Raw genomic sequence first — 14,528 nt, 5'->3', positions numbered from 1 at the left:
ATACCAAAAAAGTGAGCTCAACCTGATAGGAAGACTCGTTGAACATGATTTATCTAAGCAGAATTTGAGAAACATGATTCAAGGTAGCTTTTAGCCTTCAGGAAATATCGCTTGACTAGCATGAAACTTGTTTCTAAATGTGTATACAAAGGAGTTCTCTATAGGTGATTGACTACTGAAACTGCACCAGTCTTATACTTGGACTCAATGGATAGTTCCAGTACATTTATTTTTATATTTCACTTCACATTGAGGTAATACACATATTAAACAAAGAAACAAAAAATATACAGTAGACATAATATAAAGTGGATTGTGACTAGAAAATGTGTCTTCATACAAGGTCTATTCAAAAGACTGATTTTAACAAGATGTGATATATGAAGGAACCGCAGATGCAGAGCTTGTAACTTTTGGTTCCAGGGGCCGTATTCTCGAAAGGTCTTAAGTGGGGCACTTAAATATGAAAAATGTGTCTAAGTACCCTGCTAATTTAAGCGGGGTGCTTAGATTGGTATTCTCGAAGGAACTAAGCACCCCGCTTAACTGAGCTGACTTAAGCATCCCAATTGTCTTAAGTCAATCTGATGACGTAGGCGCGTATACCAATTAACAATGGCCTTGACGACCACAGAAAAATTAATTTTGTGCGATAGATTTCCTATGGGATTTTACGTGTTAATTACTTATCGCGGAAAGTTTGAAAGATGGAGCTAAACGAAAAAAGGCGAAAGCCCAACTTCAGTGAAACTGAGAAGATACTTCTCATTGAAGAATTCAGAAAGAGGGAGGATATTCTCAAGGGGTCATTCTCACAAAAAATAACTTCGAGGCAAAAACATTCCGCGTGGGAGGAAATAGCAAACGAGTTAAACTGCAGGAATCCTTCGGTGAAGAGAACTGTGCCGGAAATACAGAAGAAGTGGCAAAACCTCAACAGTTCAGCCAAGGCGGCAGCGGGCAAACGGAGGAAGGAGATGAGAAAGACGGGTAAGAATATGAATATATCGAATTGTTTGTTTGCTTACTTTGTTGATATTATTTTTTTTGAAACCCCGAACGATATATTTCTCTCTTTTTTTTTTTTATTTGGGTTTGCAAAGAATAAGCTACCGTAGTCTCGCCCTTTATTTGACCCGAGTGACCTCAGGTGCGCAGCTACTAGTGATGCTGCACTGTGTGCGCTATAGCTAGCGCTACTGTCACCACTGTGTTTTTAGTGTGGCAAGGCTAGTAAGTCAGGCTAGAGATGATGGGCGCCGACGTCTGGTATTATACGAAGAAACCAGCAAAATTAAGCTAAGTGTCATTAAGTTCATACTTTGGATTATTTCATTGGTTCTGTATTGGTGCTTTACCGTTAAAGTCGGAGTTTAGCTAATTTTGTAGAGATCTACAACAACCTTGTTCGACTTGTTTGGTGATTTTACGAGTGTACCGATAGATCGTCTGCTCATGTGTCATGCACCAGTTGCACGCCTGCCTGACCGGCTGCAATGACAATGCACACATCGGAACAGGCAAGACAGATGTTGTCAACCATTGCCTGGTGACGGCACTGACGATGGAAATACACTCTGCGAATGATTCGATTATAATGCCAAATAATTGCATGAACATCTTAACAGATATAATTTCAGCTTTAGTTTAATCTAGACCCTACATGATATTTTTCCCGTTCAAATTCAACCTGTCCTTGTTATGTTGGCATGGACGTACAAATGCCAATGAATTGCCATGGCATGGCAAGTAGTATACTAGTAATGCGATAGGCATAAGCCGGTAACTGGATAGACCCCACACCACAGTTTGCCGGCGGTGCTAAACACTGAAACGGAAAGTTTTGTTATTTCTGCATTCTGGAACTACACTGGTGTAAGAGCTGGGTAGTATTTCTAGCAGCATGTATTACGACACAACTCACAAGTCAGTAGCGTTTAAATTACAAAACAATGCTTGATGAAAAGCAATAGGTTCTAATACTGTTTAATACATCCAGTTTAACTGTAGCATTGCTTTTTCAAACAAAAAGTGTATTGCAGATAAGAACACTGTGTTCTATACTGACAAACTACAGACAGTGTCAGAGTTACGTTATAAAGTGAGACTGTGAGGTACAAACTGGTATGAAAATTTCGAAATGCACCTGTCAATTGTAAGTCCCACCCCCTTACCCCAGTGCCGGGAGATGTGCGTCGGTATAAAATTGGGGACTCGGGGAGCTGGGGGGGGGGGGAATTTGATGGTTAATGTCGGTCTCTTTACTGGGTGGGTCGTAGGTGCGTAAATGAGGTAAAGTCCAAAACTGACAGAGGTGTGTATTTTCATGGGGCGGTGGCCAGTGAGTCCAAATTTGCGACGGAGGGTGCGTCAATGCCAATGGCAAGAAGTGGTTCCTCCTGTGACAACGACACATCCTCAAAGCACATCTCCCGGGGGTCAGGGGGTAGGTCTAACAATTGGTCGGTACATAAGGTAGTTGATGATGTCACTCCCTCACAATACAGACCATAGTGTGTATTTCAGTATAGATGTCAATCTAATGATTGGTTTAATTGTACTGTCAAATTGAATTCATTAGTTTTCAGCATTTGATTTCAAACAGTTTTATTTCCTAATATTAGACCTAGTTCACAGTGATTTTCCATTGTAAACAATGACTTTGTCCATGTTCAACAAATCTGGAATTCCATTTCAACCTGCCTGAAACTCGCTTTCCGTTTCAAAAGGTTATTTCTTTGAATTCTGTCCATTTTTTTTTCCCACTCTCGTGGAAAATCACTTTCCCCGTATATTTCTTGTTAGATATATTGTTGCACTTTTTTATTGTGGCTGATCCTCCTTGCCCACTGACAGATATTGACAACATCCTAGGCTACATTTACCAATATTGTAATATCTTCTTTGAGAATACCAACTCTGATTTAGTCCTTTACAACACAACATGCAATCAAGCATGCATTCTACTTAATTTAGTATTTCCTAAGATGATGTGATGATTGCTCTGAAATTTGTGGTGATTCAAGCCTTGCACGAAATTAACAATGTAACAGATTTTTTTTTTTTTTTCTCTGTAACCCATACCTAGGTGGCGGTCCCCCTCCCCAAGACCTGAACGATGTTGACCAACAGTTATTGGAGATCATCGGGTTAACTTCCCCAACGATTGCTGGCATTGATGGAGGTGTTGATTCTCTAGGAATATGGTAAACTAAAATATTATTAGTTTGCATGATTATAGGCATTGTAATTTACCCAGTACATTGGGGGGGGGGGGGGGGGGATGGACAAAGAAATAAATTTGTTGCCCCTCCCCCGATCCTTTCAAAACTTCACAAATTTTCAATATTTTGGCCTGCTTTGGCCACAAAATTAACAATTGCAATTTTGTGTGCCAACAATGTTGACATTTTTCTTCATCCTCCCCCCCCCCCCCCCCCCCCCAATTGAAGCATGGATCAACATGTCATGTACCCATTCCTGCATCCAGGTACGAAATTCTGTGTCCGTACCCCATACTTCCATCCATTATCTCATGCCGTACCTCATACCCATACCTGTGACTTTGTGAAATGCTGAACCTGCACCTGTACATGTACCCATGCTTCTATCTGATTCTGTATGTGTACCCATATCTGTACCCATATCCGTTCCCATGGCCCTTGACTCTTATCACTGTGACAAATGCTGACATCCAACCACATAAAACCTCTCTCTTTCTCATACCAAAAAAAAACAAAAAACAATTAGATGAATTAAATGAAGGCACAAATCACTAGTACCACAAACTAACTAGAGGCAATATTCACAAAACATTCATTCAGTTTCACAATTGGGTGGGAACCATGCTGTTACTGTATACGCCATATATTTCGCGTAAGTAATATTTCGCGATTTTGCTTCGAGACGGGGAATTTGTGAGAGTTTATTTTATTTCATTTTCATTCAACGTGTATAGAAGTATTAGGAAGTGAAAATGTTCACGTTTGTTAAGTCGCGAAATTCGAGAAAATTAAACCATCGCAAAATATTCAACATATACAGTAATTAGAGAACACTCAAGTCAGTCCCAAAATATGACATAAAACACACATTCAACACTATCAAAGGACGTAGATATAAAGAATAGTTCTATTGAAATGAAGAAACAAGAAACTCAGAGATTCACATTCAATTCTTATTTTTAATGAGTGTATCTGGCATATTCACATTAACCAAAAAAAGGGGGGTTATAAATGCCATACATGTATGATATATTTCTGGAATTGAAATATGGTGTTTTCTCATTGTTATTTTCCACAGCACTGTCCAGCCAACAGAAGTGGAGCTGGAAGCGGAAGAGCACCATCAAGAACGAGCATCCAGCAGCAGAATCCAGTCAATGGAAGACCATGGTTGGGTGTGTCGAGAACCTACAAGTACAAAAGAAAAATTGGAAGTTGAGAATTTAAAGTTGAGAAATGAACTGTTGACATTGAAAATCAAAAAAATGAAACTGGAAATCGCACAAATGGAGGGGTGTGGAAATGCAAAGGATGAACTATTGATCGATTTGTAAATATCAACAGTGACAGACTTTGTCTCGGGACTTATAACCTCCTTCAATAGCATTTCAAACCCTGAGGGTGGAACGTTTGGTACATGTTCCCGAATAATGAGTATTTTTCCTAGAGAATCAACACCTCCATCAATGCCAGCGATCGTTGGGGAAGTTAACCCGATGATCTCCAATAACTGTTGGTCAACATCGTTCAGGTCAACATCGTTCATGTATTACCCAATATATATTCTGTGGGAAGTTTCTTGACAAAAGGTCAAAGGTCAAAAGGTCGAAGGTCAAGTGAAAGTGCTAAATTGCACTTTTTCCTCCACATCTCGAAAGTAACTCAAGGTATCATCATGAAACTTACATATTTATGCATGTTCTACATAACAGTGATTCTCTTTGGAACTGTGTGGTCAAAGGTCAAAGGCCAGGTTTAGATACTATTTTACCATTTGATACTGAAATTATACTTTTTCTCAATACCTTGAAAATTACTCTATGCATAAACTTATAAAAGGGTCAAAAGTCAAGTAAAAATCATCAGTTCCCCAAATACCTGCACTATGACGTTTTAATCATTCATCCAATTGAACCTAGTTCTAGGAAAGTGAACATTCAGCACATTTGTGGCAAACCTGTCATTTTAATATTTTGCCATTTGTGTGAAACTGTCATCACACATTGTCAAGACATTGTACTATAGATCTATTAGGAGAACCATGCATTATGGCGGAGGCATACCAGTTGCTATAGCGACATTTGTAGTTTAGATAATATATACTTGAAATTGAAATATATTTATTTCTTTTTGCCTCCGCAACGAAGTTTCCGGGATATCTGTCCGTTGTCTCGTTATCTGTTACGGTGTCTCTTTATTGCAATAAATTAAGAAGAGGTGATCAGATTGTGATGTAACTAGGACCAAGTATATACCATGAGACAACAATATACTCATTAGATTTTAAAGTTGAAAGGTCACAGGTCACAGGATTTTTTTTTATAGACCCAACAGCAATTCATTGCCATGGTAACTCACATATTTTTTGGTTAGATTTGGTAAATACATGAATGAGGCATTTCACTTGAACTAATTGGACAAGGAGTGCGGAGGCATATCCATTGACTGCAGGGCTGTCGAATTGCTGTATCTGTCATTACATGTATATGTGCATTGGAGAAAGTGGAAAAAGAAGCAGTGTGAAAACATTCAAAAGTAATAAAAGAGCTTCTAACCTATATATAACTTGTGAGTCACACACTAGTTTTCCATTCATCTTGTAGTATGAATTAAGTTGTGTTATGGATAGGTTGAAAATGCAATCCTTGAGTACAGTTAATGTGCAATTTACATGCCCCAAATACAAACACACACACACTATAGTGAAAATCAGCCCATGTCCTGGAAACGTCCACTGTTCTCCATCGGGGATTTCCTTCGATCCCATTAAGTCATCGACCCACTCACATTTAACAGTACATGTACTTTGAAATAAAAGGCTAGAACTTACCTCAGTTGAAATATGCTTGCACGATCTGTAAGCGGTGAACTGCACCTTCTCCTCTTTCATTATCAACATCAATTTGGTTGGGTTGTGGTGGGCCCTCCTCTTGCCGTCTTTGGGGTAGTGGCATTCCCATATCCTTGGCTAAATTGTGGAGGATAGCACATGCTGTGATGATCCTGCATGCTCTCCTTGGTGTCACCCGTAACTCATCATGAAGACAGTGGAATCTACAGTTGTCATAGTATTAGTGGATATTACATAATGTAATTTTTCGACCATAAGAAATGGAAAGAATGTAGAAGTGATGACACTTGGTTTATTTTGTCGCTCTGAAAACAAAAGGGAATACTTTTGGAGGTGATTTAATTGGTAAATGAAGGGGTAGTGTACAATAATTTACGATATAATAGGAAAATAACCGATAAATGTTCTGTGGGTACGTGTATGTGCAAGGTTTGTGTTGTGTGACGTTTTTGTGACCTTTGTGTGTGTATGTGTGTTAGTTTGGTGTGTATTGTTCAAGGTTTGTGTTGGTTAGAAGTTTGTGTGTGTTTGAGTACTTGTTTATTTTTGTGTGTATTTGAGTGTGTTTCTGATTGTGAATGTGTCTGATGGTGAGTGTTTGTGTGTGAGAGTGAATGTGTTTGATGGTTAGTGTTTGTACCAAAAAGTGCATTTTTGTATACCAGTACCTTCGTTTCAGCTGCCCAATACATCTCTCTACTGCACTGCGTGTTGTCTTGTGTGCTGTGTTATATCTTTCCTGACCATCGTCGGCTGGTCTCAGAAACGGTGTCATGAGCCACCGCTTCACTGGATAGCCGCTGTCTCCAAGAAGATATCCGTCTATGTGTCGCATCCTTTCCCCCAGCAAACTCTCTCTTAAAATTCTTGCGTCATGAGTACTGCCAGGCCATGCCGCATTCAGATGGAGGATTTTGGAGTCCGGATCACAAACAATCTAGTATGGGGAAAAAAAAAACACCCTACAATACACATGATACATGTAACTTTTCTGTTTTCCTTCTTTCCATCCATGTTCAAAAACTACTCAGATAAGTTAAAATGTCACAATTTCACCATTTAATGAGGTTCACTATGTAATTTCGTGTGAACGTTTTGGAGAGTTTGAAAATTATATATTTCTGGAAACCTCATTGTGTAAGCAATCAGAAAAACAATATTTCCATTTTCACTGAATGTGTTAAAAACTGCGTTGCCATGGTAACGACATACTATGGCAATAAGTCGGGTGGAAATATTGTGGAGCCAACTACGTCTTCATGTTTTAACCAGTGGTCATATAATTTGTCACACATATTGGTCTTGGGGAGAAGATGTGCAGGACACCTTTGTTGAATGTGTCGGAAACTGTGTTGGCATGGAAACGGCATACTATGGCAATAAATCTGGTGAAAATCATGTGGAGTAAACTAACATCTAGTTTTCGAGCAATGCTTATGATATTAGGTACTCACATTTGTCTTTCGGTGAAGAGGTGCAAGACACTTTTTTTTCAAACATGCCAAAAAAAAAAGCGTTGCCATGGTAACTGTAAATTATGACAATGAATCACGGCTGCATTAATCATCTTTTGGTGAGGAGTCTAGCATTATTTCACTAATTCATGTCTTGGTTTCTTGCTCACCTCAAGTGAGCTATTGCATTCGCTTTTTGTTTGTCGATCGGCGAACATTGTTTCCATGACAACGCAGTTCCTGACACATCAAAGACAAATGTATATTGCACATCTTCACTACAAGACCAATGTTTGTGCCAGATCATATGAGCATTAGTCAAAAACTGTGGAAGTGGTTAATCTGCAATACTTTTACCAGATTTATTCCCATAATATGCAGTTTCCATGGCAACGCATTTTCCGATACAATCAAATACCATGCCTTGCTCATGTTCATCCCAAGACCAATGCGTGCGCCAAATTTCACACAAGCATTGGTCAAAAACCGAGGTATTACCGTCGTTTGATCCGCAAGATTTTCATCCAACTTTATTGCCGTAGTATGTCGTTGCCATGGCAACGCAGTTTTTCACACATTCGATACAAATGGAAACATTGCTCTTTCTTATTGTTTACAAAATAAGGTTTCCAAAAATATATAATTTCAGACTCTCCAAAAAATTCCCACGAAAGTAAATTTCCAAGCACAGTGAACCAGGCTAATTTTTATTCATTTCCCAAACTTTTACTGGGTGGAATGATTGGATAGTAAAACGCAATATGATTACGTAGATGGATTGATAAATCCACTGACAAATTGATGGGTGGATATATTGTACAAAAAATAGACATTATTTATCTTACCTGAACATTGATGGAATGATAGTTTTTCCTGTTGACAAACTGGTCTTCGTTTTCGTGTGGGGCTTGAATTTTTATGTGGGTCCCATCGATGAGACCCACAACACCCGGGAAGCCAGCCTTCCGGTAGAAACGATCTTTATTCTGGTTTAGGTCATCTTGTGGCGGCAGTCTTACGTAATTTCCCACTCTCGCCGTGAGTGCATCACTCACTGCTGCGATGCACCTGCTCACGGATGGTTGTGAGATACGAATTGTATCTCCATCCGTGAGCTGAAAATTCCCACTGGCGAAAAATTGAAGCGCCGCGCACACTTTCGTGACGGGTGGTAGGGGGAATCCTCTGTTTGTAACGGGTGTTATTGCTGGTAGAATGTCGTCGGTAATACGCAAGATACCGGCTCTATTGAACCGGTATCTTTCAATCAGTTCGTTGTCGTTGTACTCGTCAAATGGATTTATGCGCCGGTTAAACAATTCTTGTCTACCTCGAGGTCTTCCTATGACCGCCATTTCAGGAAAAATGAATAAAACGCTACATGTACCTTCAATTTATACAACTACGACATTTAAGACTCTTATCTGACTTAAGACTCTCAAATAGGTGTCTTAGAGTTAAGACGAAACTTAAGCGGGGTGCTTGAAGTTAGGACTTTTGAGAATACCACTTAAGTGGGGTGCTTGCAGTTAAGACAAGACTTGAGTCAGAATCTCGATATTTAAGACTCTTAACTAATTTAAGACCTTTCGAGAATACGGCCCCAGGGCCCTGTTGCATAAAACCCTTACCGCTGGACTTACCGCTCCTTTCTAGCGGTAAGTCTTCAAATTAGCGGTAAATTTTAGAATCCTTGATGCTGATTGGCTGTGATGCCTAATTTTGACAGTAGTTACCATCGAAATTCAACGGTAAGTTTTATGCAACGGGCCCCAGGAAAGAAATAGCAGTGTGAGTATTAGCTATGGAGATGAGACACAAAATAAGCACTAAGGACATATCTAGAAGCTAAGATAGCAAGGTTCAAAGGGCAGACGAAGTAAAAGAAAAAGGAGGAGAACTTGGTAAAAGAGAAAAGCTTACACAAGTATACAAAGCATATCCAATATCATTTTCATAACAAATCAAGTATAATCTGAAAGGACTCAATGAAATGGCAGCTCAATTTTTTTTTCCACTGCATATGTCTATTTCTGTGAGTGTATTTGTGGGATGGGGAGGGGGTTTGAGTAGAAATATGGTCACAAATATTTCTGCTCTTTGTGTGACATGTGTTGGTGTAGCATGGATTCTCATCCTAACCTTGCCCTTCCCCCACATTAAATGTCCTCAATGCCAGACGTGCGTGAGATAACAGCTGGGGAAGTATGCCTGGTTCATCTCTCTATAAATATTTCATGCCATCCCTATGAATTTGTGAGACTTAAGGTGAGAGCGCATCGCAAATGCATTCAACCCCCGGGCAATTTGAGAGCTGATAAGGCTATCAATTAAAAATGTGGACCATCTCATGGCAGTCTTCACAATGACCGATAAAATTTTAGATATCGCCCACAAGCCATTTTCTCTGGCTGCCCATAGCAGTGTGTTGTCATGACAAGAAGTTGGTAACTCTTAGGCTTGTAGACATAGGCTCTTGAAAGATGTAGTGTAAAACCAGAAATATTTGCGGTCTGAAACCTTTGCGTATCGGAGCTGACTTTTTTGAAGCAAGGAACTATTGCCATTTGCAGACTGAAAAATGACCGTGTACTATTGTGCTTGTAATACAGGAATTTGTTGAACGCACACTGTTGGTTATAAAACACCAAACTGAATGTGCAATACTAACACATGTAGTTAAAAAGAACAACAAGAACAAACAAACAGAAACCGATTGCGCACTTCTAGTATACATGTGCACTGGTAATGACTTTCCAAGTGCTCAGCCTGACCTGAGCTGTACTATGTTATGCACACGTCCATGGATATGAATCAGGATCAATTCTATTACTTGGCAGGGATAAACTGTTCATTCCTTTTGAGCTTAGTTTAAACATGTACTTGAAATACTGTAAAACGGGGAATGTTCGCGTGCATTTTAATTTCGCGAATTTAGCGAGCGCCAAGATTTGCGAGATTAAACTGCACGCGAAAGTTCTTGTCTACACAACATTCATTGAAGGCCAGTGGCAGTTCGCGAAAATTTCATGCCACAAAAAAGGCTGTCGGCTCCACTTCGCGAAAAATTCATGCCGCGAATATATCATGCTTTACAGTAATATACTATACACTTCTATCCAGCCTAAGCCATGCCTCTGTAACAGTGTGGACCCAAACTTTAACATGCATTTTACCTCTGCGTTTCTTAGCTCCTAACAAAATTTTGCTAAAGTTTCATGCACTCAAGAACGTCTGGCTTGACAGTCACCCTGGCAGACTTGGTCGGGACTGACTGCTGTAGATGTAGGTAGGAGTGCCATGGGAGGCTACCCCTGGTGCACAAGGCTGGAGCCTGACATCTCCCTAGCTGCCCAGTCCTTCATCCTGGACTCTCAAGGTGGAATTAAAAATTGACCACACCATCCCGGGCATCTTTAAAAAGCTTTTAAATATGGTGTCATATTATGCACTGAGTGCTTTGCTGTGAATAAGTTAAAGCTTTGAGTAAGAGTGCAATGCTTCACTCCCTCTCATCATATATGTATCTTTATTTTTTCAGGATCTCTTATGTTTCATGTTAGTTTTCTTACCTCTTTTTTTTTCTAGTAGCCATGCTTCCTTCCCAGAGTTAATTGCCCTGTGATGTTGGGTTGTGTGACCATGCAGTTTTCTTAAACCACACACCAGTTAAGTAGTGCAGGGTTTTTGCTGGCAGATACAGTAATGTGTATACACAGCTTTCCCTCGGACCCAGACGCGGGATGTTCGGCCCCCCTCGGAGGGCTGAGCTTCTTAATATGATGTGGAGCCGACTCTGTGGCAAGAGATTCCCCAACGACGACATTTGGGAGCAAAATCCATGAAGGGGAAAAAGGGGGGAATGAAATAAACTTATATGAAGCTGAAAAGCAGTATGTACAGGATGGTGAGATAATAGATTTTTGTCCTCCATGTCCACACATGTACATATAGAGTCTGAGGCTGAACTGCACAATTCCTTGGATTCATCTTTATGGGCTACATACGTAGTAACAGCTTCTTTGGATTTGTTTTGAAAGATTTAAAAAAATGCAAGCCTTTGAGCAAATGTTAACTTTTGTTTTATTTTCTAACTCAGAAATAGTCTGAGTATTGCACATTTTAGAAAATAATAGACAACCTTAGGGGCATTTCAGTCAATACAACCAGATTACACTCTGAATGGTTAGACCTGGGATTACTGTAAAGGTGGATATTTTCGCGTGACTAATTTTTCGCACTCGGTGGGGTAAGAATAGTTTCGTGTGTTCTTAATTCCGCGGTATCAAGACATCAACTACTGGAACATGTGGCTAGCAAAAATATTCTTGTGCTTTTATTTTCACACTAGTTTCTGGTTGCGCGAAATGTGCGAACATTTCAACACCGCGAAAATTTCAACACCGCAAAAATTTCCACTTTTACAGTACATTAAAGTTCTGCTAGAAGAACATTCAAATTATGGAGATTCAAATTAGGAGAAATCTGATTTCAAAGTTGGAGGCTTTAAGGTGTATGATGGGCAAGTTACAAAGTAATTAATTAGCTCCGTTCAAAAGTCTCATTATGATCAAAGACTAACAATAGAAGGCAAGTCTAGTATGTGTCTCCATGGAAACAGGCTACTGTGCCTTTGAATGAGTAGGCCTTCGCGCAGTTGTGAATAACTTTTAGACAAATATTTGTTGAAAGGGTTTCAGAAGCTCATGCTCTATTATCAATTTTTTTGCCTTTTTTGTTTTGTATTTTATTAACTATTATTTTTTTCTGTGCTATTGTAAATACTTGTCATTCATCTGTGAAAATTCTGTATCTTTAATAAAACAAAAACAAATACTAATGAAACTGCAAATTTTCAAAAAACTCTACTTCCCAAGAGGGTTTTTCTATTCCATTTTTTTTTTTCATTCACATACTGGTTGTTGCCTAGCAACTTTAGATGAAATATTGGAATGCACAGAAGAAAAAGATATATGGTTTTTCTGGTGGCAAAGCATAATATCCCTCGTGTCATGTTTTCCTGTGATCTCTGATCAGTAATATGGTACCACAGCCAAGAGTGTTGACGTCCAGAAAATGACCTCCATTTGGCTTTGTGGTCATGAGCAGGCATATTCTCGGTGACCATGTGCATAATAGTGTAGACCTCAACAACATAGGAGAAGGTGCTGGTGAAGAGGGGTTGCCATGGGAACGGTGATGGAATCCAGTGGGGTTTGTTGGATGAGCAGTGCATGTGGTTGGAGTTGGGTCTGTGGCGGGAAGCATGGGTTGTAAACAATCTGGTTTGTTCAAGCTCATGGAGGATGAGTATCTTCATGATGAGCTACTGGTGTCGTGTCCTCTCAAGCAATGCCATGAAACCACTACGAATACAAGGATGTATACGGTGCCATTGATGTTTGTGGAACACCCATGAGATCAGCAAGATACTCTTGATTTTCGGTATATCGTTCCGAGTCACTTCATGCTGTGAATGAACATTGAACCAGATGCAGTATGTTTCACGCTACCCTTTAGTCCCTGTGATGTCAGTACTTGTCATGTCCTTTTCATTATGAAGAAGACTTGACATTGCAAATTAAGTCTTGGAGAGAAAGGACTGTGATGCCTGGTTTCACTTAACCACTTACACATTGCTTGTTTCTTTTCGAGGAACATGGTGTCAAAGTTCATCATAATCAAGCCATACTATTAAAATAAGGAACTTGTATGAATTGTAGTGAATATAATACTACACATCAGTGGGTCATATCTCGGATACTTTGTTGCCCAGTAGGTTTTTTTTTTTGTGTGTGTGTGTGTGTGTATGTGTGTGATTTTTGTATGTTTGTTTGTTTTTTGCCATCTCTAAAATGTCTTAATTCAGTGATCTTTCTCTTTTTTTCTCTTTCTTTTTTTTTGGGGGGGAGGGGGGGTGGGGGGTGGGGGGTGGAAGGAATGCTGAAATACTTCAATTCAGCTTTGGTAAATTCCTTCGTTGGGATGAGATCTATTCTTGTTTCATCATCAATGGCCAACCCCACCATTGATTCTATCCTATGCTTTCTAGCCAGTATGCCATTGAAGAGAGAGAGTGGGGAAGAGGAAAAAAAAATAATGCAATGGGCTCCCTATTTCCTCTAGCTCATTAGGCATGCAGTCCAATTTCTTGGTCCCCAAAATTGTTATGATGGCTGTGGAATTGATTGCCACAGTATCTGATGGCTCCAGTGAGTGATGCAGAATGGAGGGGATGGAGGGGAGGGGGGGGGGCATGGAGGGGGCAGGGTTATATGTCTCTAGAACTTTTCCACACTGGAGATGAGAAGAATGTGAACTTTGAATGAAAGTACAGAGGCCCAGTGTTTGTGTTTAGATGGTCATAGACACAGGGAGAGCTAGAGGTGACGGTGACACGTGTTTGTAAGACATTCGTATGGGAGGCTGATGCAATGTGGCATAGCTAGATTTGAATTACAACCACAGTCGTATAGATATACACGTGTAGATATAGATATAGATATAGATATAGATATGGATATAACTGTAGTTATGGATAAAATATGAATAGAAATAGAAATGTATAGATAGAGGTGTATATGTATATGTATATACAGTGGAAACTCGATATAACGAGATGGTCGGGACCGAGTCATTTTCCTCGTTATAGCCGATATCTCGTTATATCAGTAGGCATAAAAGAAGGCATAACATAAAGACATTAATTTGCACATGTGGGACTACCCATCATATTTCAATCAATACTGATAACTTGATATTTAGTGTGAGGGAATTACTCACCTTTATGGGTAAGAAGATGTTTTTCGCCAAGGAAATCCAATATGAAGTCATGAATGTGTTTCTTATTAATTGTAGATGTTTGAATTTGTAAATTTACAAAGTTTGCGATTGTATCAAGATCGTATGTGGATTGGTATGTGGTTATCGTATGGGTGTGTGTTGTATGGAAGCTTGAATATGGGCTGCACAATGTTGTGTGTGTATGTGACACATTCT

The 14,528-nt window shown here is 39.6% G+C and overlaps 1 protein-coding gene and 1 long non-coding RNA gene across 2 annotated transcripts; one reads left to right on the top strand and one right to left on the bottom strand.

Annotated features, from left to right (window-relative positions):
• Positions 1-2,278: 2,278 nt before the first annotated feature.
• Positions 2,279-14,212, top strand: LOC139721730 (uncharacterized). Its single transcript, XR_011710241.1, has 3 exons — positions 2,279-3,206; positions 4,303-4,418; positions 14,129-14,212. It is a non-coding gene; the product is annotated as an uncharacterized lncRNA (long non-coding RNA).
• On the bottom strand, positions 4,364-8,884 carry LOC139721738 (putative nuclease HARBI1). Its single transcript, XM_071633059.1, has 4 exons — positions 8,375-8,884; positions 6,744-7,012; positions 6,055-6,278; positions 4,364-4,412 (listed from the first exon to the last, which is right to left on the bottom strand). Exons 1-3 carry the CDS (start codon positions 8,882-8,884, stop codon positions 6,056-6,058), a joined length of 1,002 nt encoding a protein of 333 aa, XP_071489160.1. The 3' UTR covers positions 4,364-4,412; position 6,055.
• Positions 14,213-14,528: the final 316 nt, after the last annotated feature.

Source organism: Diadema antillarum, unplaced genomic scaffold (genome assembly GCF_040938485.1).
Source record: "Diadema antillarum isolate AM-2024a unplaced genomic scaffold, OU_Dant_1.0 scf00000148, whole genome shotgun sequence".
Lineage (NCBI taxonomy): Eukaryota > Metazoa > Echinodermata > Echinoidea > Diadematoida > Diadematidae > Diadema > Diadema antillarum.
Note: the sequence above shows the minus strand (reverse complement) of the source record. Positions and strands in the feature narration are given on the sequence as shown.

Coding starts and splice junctions, on each gene's coding strand:
- LOC139721738 (XM_071633059.1), bottom strand. CDS start 8,884: ATGGCGGTCATAGGAAGACCTCGAGGTAGACAAGAATTGTTTAACCGG. Junction 7,013..8,374: donor ATCATTCCATCAATGTTCAG/GTAAGATAAATA, acceptor TCCCCATACTAG/ATTGTTTGTGATCCGGACTC. Junction 6,279..6,743: donor ATTGGGCAGCTGAAACGAAG/GTACTGGTATAC, acceptor TGACAACTGTAG/ATTCCACTGTCTTCATGATG.